Source organism: Coloeus monedula, assembly GCF_965178545.1.
Source record: "Coloeus monedula genome assembly, chromosome: 3".
NCBI lineage: Eukaryota > Metazoa > Chordata > Aves > Passeriformes > Corvidae > Coloeus > Coloeus monedula.
Window position 1 is genome coordinate 52,928,415 of NC_138783.1, and position 20,999 is coordinate 52,949,413.

Consider the following 20,999-nt stretch of genomic DNA (forward strand, 5'->3'; position numbering starts at 1 on the left):
CAGGGCGTTGCTAACACTTTCTCCTTGGGCCTATACTGGGGCATGGGTCCCAGAGTACTGTAAAACACTCAGAGAACAAAACACATGAAAGCTCTAGGGCAGAGCAGTTTACAAGCTGCGGATTCACTGGTGCTGAACACTGGGGCACTCCTGTGACACACGGCACAGCCACAAAGACTGAGTTCAAAGCTGCTTCAGCAGAACCTACTGACTTAGAAGCAACATCAGATGACTGTGGTTCAGACTGCTCACGGTTCTGCTATTTCTGCAGTTTTATATATGTGATATAGCTAAAGCCTTCAACTTCTATTCCAACAGCAGCATGAGGGCTCAGGTGAGACATGACCAGGTGCTTACCTGTAAGCACACCATTCTCCAACATTTCTCTGCACCGCTACATTTACAAACGGAACCAGTCCTTTGTAGTGCCTCTAAAACATCCACTTGCTCCCACTTACCTCATGATCCAGTTGTAGAGACTTAATCCACAGCCATTTCTAAACAGTGCTAATCCCAAAGGTGTGAAAAAGAATCGTAAGGCAGTCCCCACATGAGATTTGCAAACAAAGTTGTAGGTTTGTCTTTTTCTGACCTTTTTAGGCCTATACTACTTTCCTTCCCATGCACTGGGCTTTGGCCAGTCTCTATAGATTTCTCATCTTAGTCCTTTCCTGGCCCTGAGTTCTGCCTACTTGCTTCAGGCTCAGCATTCCTTTCGCCCAGGTCAACGTTAAGAAGACAGGACAGGACAGAGAGCAGATTAACAGTACTGTCCTGTTGCTTGTAGGAACATCCCCATATTGCTGCTCCTCATGAAAATGGCATCAGCTTTCAATAGCTGCAGATCTGGAGATGACAGAAAGCCCCCCTTTGGCCACTAGAGCATGAGTAAATATGAAAGAGCCAAAGGTATTGCTCCTCTCTCAATACAGAAAGGAAGGCAATTCGCAAGAAAGTAAGAACATTCATACCATGACAAGTTTTCAGGCCCAGCTAAACTGGGCACTCATTCGCAAACCACAGGAAAAGGATAGAAAATTACTCTGTTTCTCTCCTATTCACTGTATCTGCAGTTAAAGCACTTGAAAGAAACATTGAAACTTGTGTTTGCAAACACAATCCCTGTATGTTCTTAGTTGTTGCAAAAGAGATTTTATTTCGGAACACTTCACTACACCTTATCTTTTGCAGTCTGTCAATACATATGAAATAGAGCAGTAATAGGCAACTTGAACAGTGAAAAAAGCCATATTTAGTCCAAAATTAAAGTCATTCAGCAAGAGTCCTTTCCCGGAACAGGCTCAGTTTAAGGTGGTTTGCCTCAGGAGCAGATGTTTCCTTGGCTGTCTAAAAATGGTGCTCAAGTAAGCATGAAAGAGCTCAGGACAAATCGTTTCCTTCAGAAATTCCAAGGCTGGGTCACAGCAGTTCGCTGCAATGCAGAACACAGACTTTATTCCTGAAGAGGGAAAACATTAATAAAAAACAATTTTACATCAGGAGAAATATTTTAAAAACTGAACTTTAATCCTAACCACTGGAGAGTTCCATTTACAAAATCCTTCAATATGATTCAATAGAAACCAGAAAACCCATTCCAGACATAAAAACTTCACAAATGAACACTTCTTAACCCGTTCACTTGCCTAACACTGATGGGAGCATCAAATTCTCTCCTCTGGTAAAGTGTGTGGACACCACCCTGTAACTACACTGTTTCAGAAGAGCATTTAATATAGTGCATTTCACTACTTCTCACCTGTTTTCATTTGGAGAAACAAAGTTTGAGTCTCTTTGGCATCTGAGGTGTCCAATGCTCAGACAGGAACCCCCATACCCCATGGCTATTCAACAGGTATTTTTAGAAACAGAGGTATGAAATGCTTACTTTCTGACAAAACAGTACTACTTGCTTTTGACTACAGGGTGACGTGAATTAGTTCAAACTTTGATTGCTTGATGGGGAAACTAGGATTAAAATAGGATGCCAAACTCAGCATCTCAGTAAGGTTAGAAAACTCTTACTGACTTGGAACTACTTTACATTCACATCTAGGGGAGAAAAGCCAATTTGCTCTTGATAAGATACCTGTATCTTTATTTTCTCCAATAGATCTACAAAGAACATGTTATGGATAGAATGAGAAGCAGAGTAAAATGAAAGATGGTAGAGATCTCTTCCACAGATTTCTTAAGTCAAGATAGAAGGCACCAATTTTAAGAGAAGTTCAGAGTGGAGAATCATCAGAATTTAACAGGTTTCACAAACTAAAAAAATGTAAGGACACTATGTTTTTTAGCTGTAACATAACATGTAAGTTTGATTATTAAAACGTCAAAAGATTTAAATTTTTCATCTAAAAACTTAATAGGATATTTCTAATGTCACTCTTTAGGAAGTCAATTTTATAATTTTGGACAGAATTCTGCATCATAAAGAAACAGCATAAGCAAGATCAAGCAGTAGAAGTATCTTAGTAAAAACAAGTTTATTCATTTGTATTTTAGGTAAATATGCAAATAGTCAGCAAAGACTTTTTGCCATGACTGTAAACTTTTTATTTAAAAAAATTATGTTAAAAACCAATACAGTAATTTCCATTAACGTTCTAAAAAAGTTTGTTCACATCTTGAAAGAAAATACATTAGCAACATCTCCCAGCAGAATCAATCTTTAAAAAAGTAAAACTCTAGGTGCAGAACATTTCTACAGTGTAGTATCCTCTACATTTTAATTTAATCACATGATTGAATATCATTCATCTCTATTGTCTCTAAACCATGATCAAGAGCATATCTTAAATAGATGATATTCAATGATGTGTTACACATTGCCACAGGTACTAACATTATTAGAAGAGTGCACAACTCAGTTTCACTACCAGAGCAAGACCTTTCTATATGCTGCATCGTAACAGTTAATTTAGCTATATGCCTTTAAAATCATGTACGTTTTCCAAGGAAAAATACTAAAAAAATCCATGGTCCAAATTCTGCTCCCACTTATACTCACAGGATAACGTAAGCACCATCAAGTTGTAGTTTATAGCTGAAAAGCATTTAGAGAACCAGTTTGTTTGTGAGTATAAGGGAGAGAAGAACTTGCCCCATGTCTGTAAACATTCACGTAAGTCTGCAGTCAAAAGTGCCAGATAGGCAGCCTATCTGCAGTACAGTTATTTCATTCAGAGGGGTGCTGGGGGCAAGGAGAATATTACAGAACGTTATTTTAGAGGCAAGTTAAAATGTTTTTATGTACTTTGGAAAGACATATTCTCAGCTAGCTAAACCATACTCCAATAAAACATAATCCACTTCTACCCAAATACAGTACAGCATCATTTCCTAGCTTTCATGTTCAGACAAAGGAGTACTCAATTCAGCAGCAAGCCCATGACAATATTTCAAAGCATAAGAAAATCCCCACACACCTCTGACCTACCCTCCCCTCAACATACTGCTGATGCTAACAGGAGATCCTCATACATAGGAAGAAAACATCTGAAAAGCCATAAACTGACCTTGATTTGTGCACACACAAGAAGTGTGTCTACACAAAAGGTCGTCTACAGCTTTATTTGTCTAGTTTCAGTCTAGATCTCAGTCTATATTAACCACGTATACCATACAAAACATAACAAAAGCATAGGTGCTTATACACACTATTAAGTATACTTGGTCTCCCTATTCAGTTTGACAGTCAATTGCCCTATTTACATAAATATCTGTTTGAATGTTCCTGATCCTGTAAGACACCAAACACTGAACTTTTAAAATTAAAGGAGAGTCAAGGATGCTCAGCAATTCACAGGATCAGACCCTGAATCAAATTGAATGCAATCACAAATTAAGTTTGACATCTGACACACCTTCCTGGAAACATTTTACCCTCATGTTTTCCCTTTCTTTCCTCAACTCAGACCATGCTCCCACTATCGAAGAGACAGCCTTCAAAGTGAATAGGATCAGGCTCTGTCAAGCAAACACTGCAGTCTTTAGAAATGCCTGGTATTTACTGCCATCCACTCTGGGGCAGACTTGTCTGCAATGAAAATGGTGTTCCTGGTGTTGATGGATAGTTAGCAAAACCTTCAGGCTGAGCTGTATAGTTCTCCAGAGCAGAAGCAGAATGCGCCTTAAAGGAAGATAAGAAGTTAGGAAACAGCACTGATAAAAACAAGGAAACAAAAATCTAAATTAAGCAAAATTTCAGCCACAGTACCAGTCCTACTCAAGCCATAACAAATGGATTATAATCTGAAGTGTGCAAAGAATAGAGATGAGCAATGCATCTATACACAGACGTTAAACTCTAGTGCAACTATTGCTCTGAAATACCAGAGAATGAAAAAAGCAGTTGGATTAAGGGGGAAAACAAAGAAGTGTTAATGGCATTTGCTTTCCAGTGGAGTAAGCACCAGCTGATTTGGAAGGCATAGCTTAATCAGGAGCTATAATATTTTAGTGACTTTGAACTTTCCTTCTCTTCATTGCTCAAGCAAGTAAGTGTTAATTTTAGTGACTGGATCTTATAAATAAGAAAAATTGTATTCCCTGAATGCAATCTGCATACATTTCTACAGAACAAATAGATTCCTGAGCTGCAAAAGCAGCATGGCCTAGACGAAGTAACTTACTTCTTCCAATCCCCTGATATTTAAAAGACATCTGACAATATGCTGCACTCTGAACAGTACTTAGACACGTGCTCCATTTCAACAACTGATGTGTCACAGAAGAAAGAAAACATTAAGTCAAGACACTCAGCTCTCTCCTTTAGTATTTTGTAGAGAAGGAAAAGTTTTTTACAAGAATCCTTAATCTGTACAGAGGCTGCTTTTAACAAAGGACAAACTATACACATAAACACGAAGTCTGATTATAGTCTCAGTTAACTTATATAGGTTGATGGGTGAAACAAGCTGTTTCATGGACAATTGACAATGAAACTACGCATTACCCAAAGCCACTTCAAGATTATATTATAATTCTATTTGTGGGAACTATCAAGAGAAAGGCAAAACCACAACAGACACAAATTCAAGACAATCTGATTACATGTGAAGAGGCACATAACTCACAACAAAGGGTCCAGAGAAATCTCTAAGTTACTCAAATGTAAGACTGGAACTGAGCACAAATTTTGCAATGGTATGGTCAGCTCATTAGATTTAACAGAAGCCCAGGAAAAAAAAATAATTTCCATTACCTTTTCTTTTACTTCTCCCCATTTAACAAAGTTTTAGATAAGGTTTAGTCTCATTTATGAAGCATTGTACACTGGCCTTGAGTAAGAAGGTAATACAAGTAGGTTTTTATCATCATCCTTACAATCAATTCTCACACAGGTTAGGGGTTTTTCGTCATTTACTGACTTAAACTAATCCCAAGGAGTTAACAGGCAAATACACGCTCAAGAGGTCACTGGAAGAAGAACAGTATTAACAAATAGGCACGTTACCTGTAGTAGTGCTGACTGTGCAGCTGCACTGTGCTGCAATTCCTGTAAGGAAGATTGTGCGGCACTTTGGGGAAAGCCAGGGATACCAGGGAGAGATAAAAGACCAGGAAAAACTGCATTTCCTGGTGTCTGTAGTCCAGAAGTCAACCTGAAAGAATGTCAAAATGAGGCTATTATTAGGAACATCTTCACCATGTCTTATTCTGTTTCACTCTCTATAAGCTTATGTCTGTATAAAATACAAAAGCACTTCTTTTTCTAAATCTCATGAAGGCCAGAATTTCTAAACCAAAGTACAGTCTTTACCCACCTAAAAATTATTCATAAACACACAAGATTGTCTGGAACACACCTAAGGGGAATCAGAATTTCTGTTTTGTACCTAATAATAACCTTACAGACAAGAATTTATGCTGAGTACTTCCTTAAAACATCTGCGATATTGTCTGCTGTTACTTGTATGTGTTAATGGATGCCCACGTGGAATCTATTCTTGTAAAAGCCTAGGAGGTGCCAAGTATCCTCATCTGAGAAATAAAATCACTCTGCACCTCACTGGATTAGACTGTTGTAACAAGGACTATTGAGGCCAACCTATTTAGTCACTACCCTATCAGCTTCTAAAGACAAGTGGAAATCTAGTAGTGAACTAACTTTAAAAACAGTAACATACCCAGCCTGTGCAACAAGTGCAGAGTTGAAGTTTGAGCTAAAGGCCGAGGCAAACCCTGGCAGGACTGGAGCTGGAGATGGGGCTGTGGCAGCTGCTGGCAACGGTGCAACTGCTGCTACTGCAGAAGATGCCTGGAGGCCAGGGAAAGAAGGGAGAGCAGGAGTGACAGAGGGTGTGTTAGAGACAGGAAAACCAGGGAAGGATGGGTTTGATGATCCCAGAGGTCCCTGGGCAACGGAAAAAAGGGAAGGGACAGCACTGGACAAGTTAAGCGAGAAGGGTGGAGCGGAGACTGCTGCGGAGGCGGCGAGTCCTGAGAGTACGGCGGCGGTGGAACTCACATGGGGGGCGGACACGGCTGAAGCGGTTGTAGCCGGAGTGGCCAACAGAGACCCTGGGAGAGTGACGGGTGGGGTCAGTGCTGGGTTACCAGTAAAAGCAAAGTTACTGGTTAGAGACGTGAAAGGAGGGAGGCCATTGAACACAGGGGCAATGGGAGCAGAGGAGCCATGGGGGGCAAGGGAAATGGAAGCCAGAGAACTGGAGTTGTTCAGAGGAGCACTCAAAGAGGAGAGCCCTGACAGCGCTGGGTTCAGGGAACTGGGTAAGCTGACTGGCACTGAAGCTGCTGAGGTGTAAGCACGCCCAAGCCCTGACAGTCCTAGAGTGCCATGAGAAGGGCTGGCTGAATGAGAAGGACCTTTGAAGGCTGACAAGGTAGGACTCATGGGTTCTGTTTTGACCAGAACTGGGATACTGGTGGCAGCTGGGGCTGATGAAAGCTGCTGGTCAGGATTAGTAGGACTTGTGCCATGCAAGAGGGAGGCTGATGAGCCACAGTTGACTGGCATAATTGATGGTGAAGTGGTTAAAGGTGACTGTGCAGGCAATGTTGGAGGAGTGGAACTAGAATTGGCTACAGATGGGGATGGAAGACCTGGAAAAATAGCCAGCCCAGGTGTGGAGGAGCGCTGTGGGTTGGGGGTGGCTGATGGAGTGTAAGATTTGTTGACAGAGGAAGTGGGTGGGTCAGAGCTTTGATTAGCAAGAGCAGATAAAGAAGCAAGCTCACTTGTCACAGCAGAAGGTAAAGCAGATGAATTGATTAATGAAGTGTCATTTGATGTCAGAAATCCCTTTAAGACAGACAAAATTGGGTTAGGCAAGCTTAGTGAGCCAGGAATGGTAGTGGCAGGAGAATTAGCAATTGTAGATGGAACAGGACTAGAAATCCCTTGGGCATTGGGCGGCAAGGACAAAGGGAGGCCAGCAAAAACTGATGACAATGGAGCAGGATTATTAGCAGAAGCAACTGAGGAGGTTGCAGAGAACGGGAGGCCAGCAAATGGTGTAGCAGCAGATGCGAAAGCTTCAGTAGGCGCAGGTGTGGCACATGGGGTGGAGGAACCTTGCGGAGCGGGCATAGCAGCGGGGATAGAAGCCAGCCCAGAGAAAACTGCGGGGATAGGGGTAGAGGTTGCACTCTGAACAGATGTGACAGGAACACCAGGCAATGAAAGGGATTTGATGACAGTAGGGGTTGGGGTAGATGGCTGAGATGTATGGATGGAAGAGGAGACCTGTCCTGGGAAAACAGGAAGGACAGGGGTAGACATGTTCATCCCAGAGATGAGTGGAGTTGCAGGTGCTAATGGATGGCTTATTGCCTTGACAGGTGATGGGGTAGGGACTGGAGTAGCAGCAGGTGTTGAAGGATTAGAACCATGAGGAGTAAAGAGCTGATTCGCTTGTGCAGAGAAAGCTGCAAAGAAACAAAACCAGTAAGAATACTTGAAACTGTCAGAAATGTTTGAAATCAACACAAAAACATTTTATACAGCATTTTAAAATATGATATACAGGCAATAGCTAACACACAATGTTTACATATAAACAATGAACAGCGGGGCCTATGAAAACAAACCAGAAAGGTACACACAAACACATCACACAAATCGTACACCATGTGGGCTAACACTCCTTTATAAAACACTCTGTGACATCTGCTACCTCTTCATGATCTCATGCAAAACAGTTAGAAACTCAAATATACTCTGTAACAACATCTAAGCAATACAGGTGAACACCCTCCCTCTGGTCCCTAACATTTGGCAGTACCCAAACCAGATCTAATATTCCATCAGCATCAGATCACCTGGGCTCCTCTGCATCCATTCTCACTGAAGGTCAGAATTTCCTTCAGAACCAGTTAATTCAATGTATCATGATTTCAGAGAAGTTTAGTCAACAACTGAAGAAAGCTGATTTCAGGTGCTGGTAGTTTTCTTTCCTTCAAAATCAGGTCATTCTCTTCACTGTGCTTCCTTCAGATTTTGATTCTAAGAAGGTACACTTTTAAATTCATGTATCACACTACAGTATTAAACTAACATTGGCACTTGACTTTATCAACAAGTATTTCTAGGAGTCTTTAGTCAGGTGTCTGTAATAAAGGCAATCACCTGCCACTAAAAGTATCAGCTTGTGTCAATCCTACAAAGTAAGTTAGAGACATCAGTCAAGCTGCAGGAAAACAGGCAGGCACGCTGTGAATGGGGAGGTGGAGATTAATGGAAAGGAGCTGCATTTATGAACATGGGCATGTCAAGAGTCCCGATATGCCTGCCTCTAGTTTCCTGTGGAACATGAATATGTTAATAAATCATCCCTCTCAAGCAAACCTTGTGCTTTATTTTACTTTCAGAATATTCTGTTCAACTGTAAGCAAGACACTGATCCAACCAGTCAAACTCATCACCCATAACTCTCTAACAGCCTAAATGTCTCTCTTGCCTGAATTCTACATATAATTCTACACATAAATCCAAAAAAGTAATCTTTAAAATCTTGGACCTAAGGTGGGAGGACAAACTCCCATTCTGCATATGTTGAAACTCTAAAACTAGCAAGTCTGCAAACAAACTATTTCCTTTGACATATTTTTTTCAAAAAAACCCAGACTGCCCAGCTCTGGATTCTGTTCTTTCCTCTTTCTGTTTCCAAGCTGAAGACTCTCCTAAAGATCACAGTTATTTAATCCTGACAGCCAAGATAATCACCAATGAAATACAGCTGCAATAGAACTCAGAGTTGTTGCTGAATTTGTGTTCCTAAGAGAATATTTCATTCCTTACACTGTATTCATTTAGCTGCATTAACTACTTTGTAAAATACATGCACACTTAAAGAGGGGTACATAAGAATGAAGTGATTCTCAAAACATTTCTGTAGAACCACCCCTGGACACAGAGAAGGAAAGACAAAACATAACTTTTTTTTTTGGCCCCTAGGAATATTTACAGTAGATAAACTTATCACAGTCATTTTATCTATTTGCAGTATTTGTTAAAATGTCTGACTTAATGGCCAGTAAATTCTCTGTTTGGATTTGTCAAATCTAACAAAGTATTATCAAAGCCTGTTTATAAGTAGTTCCTAATGGGATTTATTATTATGCTTTGTACTAATTGTACAAAGCACCACACAAATAAAAACAATAAAAAATGCACAAGTGTCTTTGTAAAGGGAACAGAGGATCTTACAGGGTAAGACAAAAGTGGAGGTAGACATAGTTGGATCTAACACTCTGGGATAAGACATTCAAAAATATCTAAATCTCTCTTGTATTACTACCTTCTTATTGCAACTGATCTATGAAATTAAAATGTCAATGGCTTTTCCAACAGACGTCCAGAGTTTTAAAAATTGCAAAGATTTACTGAAGTATTTAAGTGCATGACATTGCAAAGGGTATTTTGATTTCGTTTTTAACATGATTTCTCACATACTTATATAATGAAGAATATAAAAAACTTTGATAAGCTAACACAAAAGAATTGCAATGCTTCCGTGCTTCTAAGTGACAAATTTCAGACGATTTTTTTTCTCCACTCTCAAGAGATCCTATTCCACATACTTAGCAGCTACATACGTAGAAGCTTATGAAGATCCCACTAAACAAATTGTTAACATTTTCTGAACAAATAACAAAGATACAATCAACACAAAAACCCCCCTGTGGATTTGCAATTTACCTTGATTTTGTGAAGGTTTTGCCTGGCTGGAAAGGTCTTCATTTTCTAAACAGAGAACAGCAACTTGTTATTGAAAAGCAAATGACACTCCAGCAGTGAATGAATGATCCACTCCCAACAACGAATCAGGAAAATCAGCATGAATATTTTTAAAGATATGCATGCTTTACCTGATGCCACTTGATTAGTAGTGTATGGTGGAGGAGCTGGTAAGCCTGGAGCTATGACATTGGCCATTGGAACTAAGCCAGCATTGTTGTAAGCACCTAAAATAACAAAGGCAATACACATCCCCATTGTCAGAAGAATCTGTATCTAGATGAACCAGTAAGCATCGTCTCCTTTAAAAGAACATTTTCAAGACTGTAAGACATTCCTTCATCAAAAAGCTAGACCAGTTAATCATTCAGACTGGATGTTGGCTTTTGCCAATGTCTGCCTGAATGGCATGCATTGTGATCCAAATTTTACTAAGGGCAATTCTCTTGAGAGAGCCTGAAAAAGTCAGGTTTCAATTCCTTTCAGTTCCATTTTGCCTGAAAAAACTCAAAGGAGAGGAGTGATACAGTGTCTGCAGCATCACTGGTTCCATTCCTATTCCTAATTTAAAGGCTGTTGCAACACCTTCTTCAACATTAAAGCTGGACAAACAAAGGAGCCAAACACAGATCAGTAACCATGACCCTTTAACACTAGCCAGAAAATACAGAGAAAAATGTCCCATCTCAAATACTTAATCTAGTATTCTTCAATAATCCTTTCAATGCTAAGAAATTCAAGTGGGTTAACAAACTATTTCAATATAAAATTCTTACAGCAATTAATGTATTAAAAATACCTTTTTTCCTCCCTTATTTTTTTGAGCAACTTAAACTGTTGTATTGCTGTGGTATACAGTTCTGATGAAACACATATGAATTTAAATTGCAGGAACACAAACACACTTCATAGTGGCCCTGAATTAATAGTTTAAGAGCATAAGAACTTAGTCTTCATGGGCAAAGGTAGCACTTGAACAATACTGAAAGTGCAGTAATTTGTCATATACAACTCCTTTCTGATTTCACACTTTCACAGCAATTCCACCTGATGTTAAGATTTCTTGCACGACCTGAAAATCAGAAAAGCCACTAACAATCACTTCATCACCCAGGAATGAAATGTTCAAGAGGCAGAAAACAATTCATCATTCTGACCACTGACTGAAAACAATCACATTCAATAGTTTCAGGTCAGCATCTGCAATCTCATTAAACACACACACACATGTATATCATTTTACCAGTTATGAGTTCTGTTGTCACAAGAGCTTTCTTACAAAATATGTTGCAGCCTAATAAGGCCCAGAAACCTCAAAAGCTGTTTCATATCCTAAACCTGTACTAATATTTATATCCTTTCACAAGCCAAATTTTGTGCTTTAAGATACTTTGGACAGGATTTATTTAATATAAATTTGAGCTAGTCCGCAAGTTTGCCGTACAGTTTCTTGGCAACAAGTAATTTCCTGGGCATAAATAATCAATCAGTCTTAGTTTAGCCACTAGTAGTGCCCATTTTTCTAAAATGGCTCTAAAAAGTCTTGCAGACATCAAGTTGATTAGATGACTCAGCCTTCAGCAAGCTAGGAATTCTGCTTCACTTTCTTATCAACTACCTGAAAAACTCCCTGAAATCCCCAACATCAGTGAAAAGCAAGCGTCCTAACCAGAGCACTCCTTGTTTTGCAGTACAGAATTTCAAGATTAGAAAAGGCTTTCAGCTGCCAGATCCAAATCTGACTACTTTACGTATTCTAAGCTTTCTTCCAAAGAAAGGGCAATTGCCTTGCTCCCTTCCAAAGAAGTCTGGAATCAAACAATTGATGCAGCAGAGCAAAGAGAGAGGAGCTTACGAATAAAGGCTCAATCTTACCTAAGGCACAAGGACAGAAACAGACCAATAGCTGGAAAAGGCAATCACTATTTCCCTTCTGAGACTGAAATCTACTTTTCTTTTAGGAAACTGTTTGCTCTCCATTATGATGGAGAGAAGGTAAAGCTGAAGGCAACTGAGAAACAGATTATAGCCCTTCAGCAAGTTCCTACACAGTTCCACCCAATTCAGGGCTGTGGCTGGCCATATCCCAAGTTGGGTTCTATAGTAACAAGCCAGACTTGTCAAGCCAAAGCCCAAACCTTGGTCAAACGTTACAACAAAACCAAAGCCCTAGTCTTGTCTAACACGCACAATGCCTCCCATAAATTAAATACTTTGTCATCAGAAAAGGATTGTGAATTTTTCTTATGGATGTTGGAAAAATAAGTCAATATAGTCCTCTTTTAATCAATTCTGCTGTCATGATAAGAAAAGGTAGAAACCAGTACCCAGAGCATGCTTGGAGAGCAGAAGCCAATTTCAGAGATGACCATGGTCAGAGAAACTGACACTTGACACATTACTTAAAAGGCAAATGCATGAAACAATAGCATCAAGCTAGAACACAGAAACCTTACTTGGTGCAATAGTTGCATGTGGCCGACATGGTGGGATGGGGTATGGAACTGGTTTGTGTGGATTGTACGTTGATGGAGCCTACATAAACAAAAAACAAATGGGAAAAGCAATAGTGAAAGCATTACCTAATATTTCTCAGACAAAAAGCTAACTTTCAGATACTACTACAGACAGGCATTCTTCACTACAAATATATGTGACACAAAATTTCGTCATAATATCCATAGTGACTGCAACTATTTCGCTCTTTCTGAAAAGAGTGAAGCAAACATCACTAGTATACCTTTGGATTTTCATATAAAACTGAGCACAGGAGGGAAAGGGAACTCCTTTCTGCCTTGCAATTCTCACACTCTGCAGTCTTGGACTGACTTCTCATTTTAAATGTTTAGCACATTTAAAACTACCAAATATTTCTGAAAGTACCTATGCCTTTAAAATTTAATTTGAAATGTTTTAATTTAAAATGTTTGTGGGAAACATCTCATAATAAAAGTGGTAATAAAACATTTGGACAATACTTCAAAGTAGTAACAGGTGCAACTGAAAGTTTGTCCCACATGCTTAAAATTTTGAAATACACATCAGCTGTGTTGTCAAGAAACATGAACCTCTAAGGCACTGCTGTAATTCAAGTTTCAAAGATGGAAACATTTTCTGTGTTCATGTGAGAAACCCTCAGAGAGGAGCTCATGATGGACTACTAAAAATGCTTTTAGTTTTCTCTTCTGCTACCACAATTTAAATTCTGTCTTCAAATGCACATAGATTGCATCCAGTAGAGGATTCTCCCCCCCTACAGATAAAAACTAGAGCTCATTTTCAAGTTAAATAAAAAAATACTAGGTCATATTCATTACAGAAGTTTAGCTTCAATTAAATTGCTGCTCTACAGTCTTCTGGCAACATAACAGAATTTTATAACAAAGCCTCGGTCAATTGGCTGGTGGTTGTTTTGGGGTTTTTTCAAAGTTTCATTTATTTATGAATTTATTAGACATACTGGTTTGGATGGTCCAAGTATACGGGCTGCTATTCCCTTTCCTTCATTAGTACACTCTTCTGTGTCCTTTTTGATAGGGGTTCCCTGAAACAAAAGAAAATTAAGCCAAGCATTAATTTAGAACCAAATCTTGCTGTACAATTTCTGCCACATTGTTTTTTCCTGAACTACATCTGAGTTTTTGAACATTCTGAATGTAACCATGTTTGTCAGGAAAAAAAAAACAAAACAACAACCAACTGTTTTAGGCTTGTAAAGTAATGAGTAAGAACATTCCAATAGCTTGGTTTGTAACACTGAGCTTTTTTAAAGAGAGGCATTTTAAACAGTCCATGTTGATGATGAAATTCTGCATTTTGACTTGTGGACATGATGACACTAATTTTGCTGTCCCTTAAGTGCTCACATGAAATGCTTAACATGCTTGTTTAGGAGCCACACTAGGATTAGCAGTAGTATAGCAGTGACCCTATTAGGTCACTTTATCAACATACCAGTAAAGCTCTTGACACCTCTCCTGATTCTGCCAAACATTGCTAGAGTTTACAATGTTTTCCTGATATGAATAATGTTTTATTCATGAAGTAATCTTTACCTGAAGCAGCATAGAAAGAATAGGCAAATAAAAATAATGCAAGTTCCCTATAAATGTGGAATGGGGTAAAGCAAACCCAACAAACGCACTTTGGTTTTGATTCCAGTCCTCCTTCCATGTATGTGAATTCTGGGTTTGGTTATACTACAATGAACCTTAAATCAAGGGTTCATTTGTGAAAAGCAAAAGCATAGGATTGTGCTTACTGGAAAAATTCCGTTTATGCGGCTTGGTTTGCCCTTGGGATAAGGATTGCCAGGAATCATGCCACAGGATGATATCATAGCATGAGGAGCCTTACAACCTGTTTTTGAAGCCTGCAAAATAATCAAGAAAGAACATCATTTGCTATCAAATTCAATGTTCTAAAGCAACTAGTTACTACTTTATGACATTTAGACTGCATGAATCAACCTACATGGAACAATTGGAGTCTGTGTCTCAAGTGTTATTCCAAATAATCCAAATAGTATAAACTTCTGCCAAAGTCCACCTCTGCTTATACTGAACTTGGGCTTAAGCACTTGGTGTTCTCTAAAACAAACAGTTTCCTCCAGCACCGGTTGTAATTCTGCGCCCCTTTTTCCATATGTTCCTAACGCCTGACAGAAACTTCCCCTTTTGTTGCACGTGCATCACACAGCTCTTATCTTTTTGCAGTTGCTTGTTTCAGTTTGTCTCCCACCAACAGCTCCCAGAAGTCCTCATGCTAAGCCCTGGCCCCTCAGTGACCATAAGGATGTAAACAGAATCCTAATAGAACCAAGGATAGTAGTTTATCTTGATTACCTGTTCGAGAATTCTTCTGCATCTTTTCTTCTCTGACATATTAATTCTGAACAGATCTTCAATAAGGCGATAATTCTGAGCATCAACAATGTTGCTGTAAAGGTATTGACAGACAATTACTGCCATTGCCTTTGCATAAGCTGAAACAATGCACCATTGAAAAGTGGCCCACACTCACTGAGCCACTACCCAACAGTACATTAAAAAAACATAATTAGTTCAAATTATAATATTACTATTGAAGTAAAAACCCCTGGCTTAAATATGGTAATTTTTTTTTCTGATATCCAGTCTAAACCTACTCTCAGTGTGAAGCAATTCCCCTTGTCCTGTCACAACACTCCAGCTCTCTTGCAGGCCTCCTTCAGGTACTGGGAGGCTGCAATTAGGTCACCCCAACTTGTTCCAGGCCGAACAAACCAAATTCTCTCAGCCTTATGTCTACTTCTACAATGTCTACTTCTAATTACTCTATTGAACAGCCCCATCAGTAATGGACATGTGCTTTACCTTAACCAGACACAGTGCTTCCTTCTAGGAGTATCTGAAGTTTATATCCCCAAACACGAGATAAACCAATATAAGTTAAGGAAATAAAGCACAAGAGATACTTACGAAGCTAAGATTTCAAGGGCAATAAGTTTATCTTTACTGAATGTGAAGCAGTTGAGAATATTAACCATTTTTGATGCTGGAACTGCCACTATTTTCTGATAAGAAAGAAAAAATGTGTGTATAAAATAAGGCAGTACAACTATTTTAAACTCAGAATACAACTCAGTAACATATACATATGGTGTATTTCAGTGAAATTTTAATAGCCTCTCCCTCCCATTGGGAAGGAGACTCTACAGGCTAAATTACAAACAAGCAGCTCCAAAAAGCACTCACCCAAAGCAAAGAAATCAGGAGAGTTAACAATAGTTACAAAGGGTTACATCTATTACTGAGATACACAGGAAAGTAAAAGTCACTTTAGTCAGAAAAGATACCCTAATTTTAAGTATGAAGTTTCATAGCTTGAAACCACTGAAGAAGGAGATGAAGAAGAAACTTTGAAGATTTTAAAGGATAGATTGACTCATCAGTTGAAAAGTAGGTGTCATAAAATTAAAATGACATTAGCAGAGCAAATTTATTCCAAAAGATTATGTCACAAGAACTTACATGTTGTAAAGCCTTTATTGCCTTGAGCTGTGGTTCTGCCCAGGAGAAGTATCTCAGTAATTCAACAACCTGCAACAGTAAGGCCTTCAATTAATCTTTTAGATATATTAAAAATGTATGCTAATAGCATCAACATGACCTTTCCACTTTTCTAGCACAGTGGTATATTGCTAAAAAATATCTGTATGTCTGTGGATTTGATTGTTGGTGCCTACCAGCATCTAACCTTTTTATTTCTAAGTAGGCACCTAAAATTCTATTTTATGAGATGAAGATTTTCTATGGAAAAATTTCAAATACTTACTTTTCTACATATATTTGCATATATACATAACAATGCCACTGTTTTAGAATAAGTAAAAAAAAAAATCAAGTATCTCTGAAAAACCTTATCAACAATCAGTATCCCAAACAGCATATTCCCAAACATACACCAAAAAAAGCCAGCAGGAAAAGAAACAGGAAAAAGAAAATCTCTGTATTATCATATTATACATTATTACTACATCTCTATTTAGACAATACATGAAAAATAATCCTAAATTCCATTAAGATAAATTTCCACCATTTTCCTGACACAATAAAAATAAAAATGTAGTGATTTTGATAACAAAGCAACTTGGAGCTCTTTTTAATAGTATCATGCTGATATAATAGTAAGGAATTAAATCTCCTCAGTTAATAAATATGAAAAGCTAATATGATCAGCCTCAGTATGACTGGCAACAATCTGTTTGTATTACTGAATACCCAAAAACAAAAGCTCCCATTAAACCCATGACAGTGTTGACTTTACCTGTTCACTGGAAAAGTATCCATGAACATATTCAATAGCTTTTAATTTGTACTCAGTCAATACAGCCTAAAAGATATAGAATAAAAAAGATGCATGATTAGTGACTCAAAATTATAATTATAGCACAACCATCTGCTAATCTATTAATCTAAAATCTGCCCCTACAAAGTGACACTTGTATCAACTGCACTGCAGCACTTTGAAGTAAAAGTACATTCCTTAGGTAATTGAGAACAGGGAAGAGCAGAAACACTTGATTAAATTCTTCTGTTAAAAAAATACTCATTTTTTAATTTACTTGCTTTTGCTTTTTTGTTGTTGCTTATAACTGAGAGAACATCATCACTCTCTTTTTGCTCCAATGATTTACGTCAACTTTCAGTTAAACAAGATAACACAGTTGATTATTCAGGCAAGCTTTTTGCACGGCCCCTGTAAACTAAGTAGCAAAGTATTTTACCTCAGCGAATTTATGAAGAAATTGGATAATGAGTGTATACAGACAGAATTAAATATACAACAAAGCTTGCACCAGAGATGGATGCTGTCTTACCATCATCCTTACACATTTCAAATTTTAACATGCAGTCATACAAAACAAACAAGGCACAGTACTTTAATGCAGCACTGGCCTTTTGACTTTGTGGCAAGACAGTTTTGTTGATAACCACGTGAGCTGTCTAAGAGCCAGGACTTCCTCCCTCTCCTGTACCCAGCTCTCTGTGACAGGTACAAGACGTAAAGAAGACAGCTAACAGCTGAATTCCTGCCCCAGGCTGCTGAAAACACCTTTCTTCCACAGTTTCCAAGTTCCCCCTCTGATGCTAGATCTTGTGTATTCTCAAACCACCTTTAGCTTTATCCCCATACCCACTTCTATCCTTCTCCCAACAGCCCTAAAATCTACCCTCACCCTTGCTTTTTTGTTCCTGTCCCTCCACATTGACAGACATGGTCTCCAGCACCGCAGCTTCACTGTGAGTGAGTAGCAAAGGTGCACAGAAATCCACTTAGATACTGTTTGAGGCAACCTTCTTCCCTTCCATACCCCATTAACAGACAAACACAGACACACTGCAGTCACAGGGGAGAAAGAATTTCTCCCTTCATGCTCATTTTTTCTTCTGTCCTTTCCTCCTTTTCATGTATTTTGAAAAAAAAGCAGGGTATGTCATATTTTTTACCAAAACAAATGTTACTTTTCCTTCTTAAATCAACAACTGAATGACTTTGTAACAAGAGCACAAACAAAAAGCACTGCTATGCATATTTATGGAAGGAACAAACAAACAAAACCCCCAAAGTTTATTTTGCTAGTAATTGTAAATACATATAGTGAAAAACAGAAGTAAGCTAAGCATGAAGACATTTAAATAATTGTTCCTGCTAAATGTGGGACTGAAAATGGAACATGCCAACACAACAAACTTGCAAATCACATAATAAAGAAGGTTCTACCACAGAGGTAGAAATGAAGCTTAAACAAAAACATAGCAACAAAGACACAAAATCAGCATTTGGACCATGAATGTTACACTGCAACAGCACAACTATTATTAACACAGCACAGCACTGACCCTTAGATCAACAGCAAGGTGGAATACAGGAATAGAGGCAGATAACATAGAGGAAACATAATTGCCTAAAATCACATGTCTAAACCCTTTTGTCTGAAGTCTTTAGTAATCACAGAGCGTATTCTGAAGGACTGCACTGCAGTCATATAATTGAAGCACTACTCCCTCCCACCATCAATTATCAGAGAAAGCATTCATGTGCAAGTCGTTCCTTGATTTTTTTTTTGTTCCCAGATTTTGCACTCAAATTCATAAGTCGGGAGGGAAGTCCTCATCCTGAAATATCTTAGACTGTCATGTTTTCAGCTGTTTTATAAAGGAGACTTTATAACCATGACCTTATGCAAAAATGTAGTTGTGATAACAAAGACTCACCCCTGGGGCTTCTGTTGAACAGTTCTATACCACAATATGGTTTTATACCTCAATATGTTGCAAAACAATAATACTGCAATTGCAGCTGTCACTGCCTCATGCCGAAGAGAAACTGAACTGAATCTCAGCTCCAGTACCCGAGTCCAAATAAAGGAAATTTACCTCTCCTAGAGATACCAACATAACAAAAACCCCCACTTATTACAAAAAAGCTATGGATCGCTCTTCTGCCACGAGTAATCTCATCTAAAACAAGCCCCTCATCGTCACACCAAGACAGCTTCAGCAGGTTAACTGCTCTACTACGACTCTTAAAAAACCTCTGCTTAACTGCAACAAAATACATCCTCACAGGTTTCTGCTTCCTAAGCAAAACAAGAAACATTAACCTCAAAGATTTTTTTCTCTCTCCTTTTCTCCTTCTAGCATTTGGGGACGTGTGCCAACAAATAACTTCGAGCTTTCCTGTTAAAAGCAGGCCTCTTGTGCAGAGAGAAACCAGAGCCCCGCCAGACACGAGGAAGCCCAGGTTTGTATCTCTGCTCCCCACAACTAGCAGTATTTGGCTCGGTGAGGTTTTAAACAGGAGATGCAGAAGCACAGCTTAGAGCTCACATCAAAATGCAGACTTAACATCCCAGAGGAAGAAGGTGGGCACACACTCCTGAGCTGTGGGAGAACTGACTTCCACAAGGACAACAGAGTGCAGCTTAGAAATCAGCATTCTCACGTCCTATTTGTGCACTGTACCTCCTAAATCAGTGTATAAAAGGTGCGTACTACACACTGACACCGCTCGGGCCAAGCAAACGCAGCCCTTCCCTCGCAAATAAGAGATGCTTGGCTACTTTGTTTTCATTCCTCATCTTCCTTGGAAGCGAAAATGCTGCAGTAACCTTATCCAAGTGCTAATTTCAAATGACGACTCAAGATCATCCAGTCCCGACACCCTCTGCCATGGGCAGGGACACCTCCCACTAGACCGGGTTGCCCAAGGCCTTGTCCAACCTGGCCTTGAACATTGCCAGGATTGGAGCATCCACCACCTTCCTGGGCAACCTGTTCCAGTGTCTCACCACCCTCATAGTACAGAATTTCTTCTTAATATCTGATCGAAATGTTTCCCCCTTTCAATTTGTAGCTATTAGTCCTTGTCCGATAGTCCATCACCAAATGATTAAACACACAAAACGAGAGGTTACCTTCCTAATTTCATCCAGCACGGTTTCAAATGATTTCTTATCCATCTCGATTATTTCATTCAATGCCGACACTTAAACGTGGAGGAAATAATACTAGTAATAAAAAAAAAATCCTAAGTGTCTTTAAGCATACTGGAAAAAAGGATTTAAAAAAAAAATAAAAATGCCGGGCACGGAAGGCGGCCCGGGCTGTGGTCGGCCCCGGGGATGGAGCGCTGCCGCTTCTGCAGTGCCGGACACAGAGACAAAGGCGCCCGCCGGGAGCCGCCCGGCGCGCCCGCTCCCCGCGCGTCCCGCGGGCGCTCCGGCGGGAGAGGGCGGCGCGGGGCGCAGGGGCCGCGGCAGCGGCAGGAAGGGCGGCAGCGGCGGCCGCCCCGCTCAGCACGCGGCGCCGAGGCCCGGCCGGCCCGGGGCGCCCCCGCAGCGCATCGTTCGCGGCGGCGCCGCCCTGCGATCCCGGCGGGCAGAGCCCGGGCGGACCCCGGGGCAGGCGAGGAAGGCGGCCCGGGAACGGCGTGAACCCCAAGACAGCGCACCCCCTCCGCCGGTCCCGCCTCCCCGCCGTCGCGCCCCTATGGCATCACAGCGCCGAGAGAAGGCCCTTTACTACGCTGGGCGACGACAGCGATGCCTGCGCAGAAGCGGCGAGAACTCCGGGCGGACTCGCCCCTCACCCAGCTCCCGGCGCCGCGCCGAAGCGCTGAGCGCTCCCTCGGAGCACCACGGCGCCCGCCCCGCGCCGTGCCCGCGCTGCCGCCCCTAGTCCCGGGCCCGGCACGGCGCGGGGAGCAGCGGCCACCGGGGCGACGTGGGGGGGGCGGTGGCTACGTG

At 40.2% G+C, this 20,999-nt stretch overlaps 1 protein-coding gene across 6 annotated transcripts; it reads right to left on the bottom strand.

Annotated features, from left to right (window-relative positions):
• Positions 1-1,129: 1,129 nt before the first annotated feature.
• Positions 1,130-20,640, bottom strand: PROSER1 (proline and serine rich 1). Of its 6 annotated transcripts, none has more exons than XR_014226292.1 (14): positions 20,169-20,640; positions 17,015-17,080; positions 16,219-16,287; positions 15,667-15,761; positions 15,052-15,145; positions 14,469-14,579; positions 13,668-13,751; positions 12,664-12,742; positions 10,339-10,434; positions 10,169-10,213; positions 6,135-7,896; positions 5,462-5,609; positions 3,870-4,135; positions 1,130-1,432 (listed from the first exon to the last, which is right to left on the bottom strand). XR_014226292.1 is itself a non-coding variant. In XM_082278541.1 (14 exons), the coding sequence occupies exons 1-14, from the start codon at positions 20,211-20,213 to the stop codon at positions 4,013-4,015; spliced, it is 1,368 nt and encodes a 455-aa protein (XP_082134667.1). In that variant the 5' UTR covers positions 20,214-20,640; the 3' UTR covers positions 1,130-4,012. The 6 variants fall into 6 exon arrangements, 5 of the variants coding, with proteins under 5 accessions (XP_082134667.1, XP_082134664.1, XP_082134666.1 ...); XM_082278541.1 differs by having other exon boundaries at positions 1,130-4,135; positions 6,135-6,265; positions 7,715-7,896; XM_082278538.1 differs by lacking the exon at positions 3,870-4,135.
• Between the last annotated feature and the right edge of the window lie 359 nt (positions 20,641-20,999).

Excerpts from the sequence above, each read along its gene's own strand:
- PROSER1 (XM_082278537.1), bottom strand. The coding sequence starts at position 20,213 with ATGGATAAGAAATCATTTGAAACCGTGCTGGATGAAATTAGGAAG. Across the intron at positions 15,146-15,666 it reads GCCCTTGAAATCTTAGCTTC|CAACATTGTTGATGCTCAGA; the intron begins GTAAGTATCTCT and ends ATACCTTTACAG. Across the intron at positions 13,752-14,468 it reads GCATAAACGGAATTTTTCCA|GGAACCCCTATCAAAAAGGA; the intron begins GTAAGCACAATC and ends CTTTTGTTTCAG.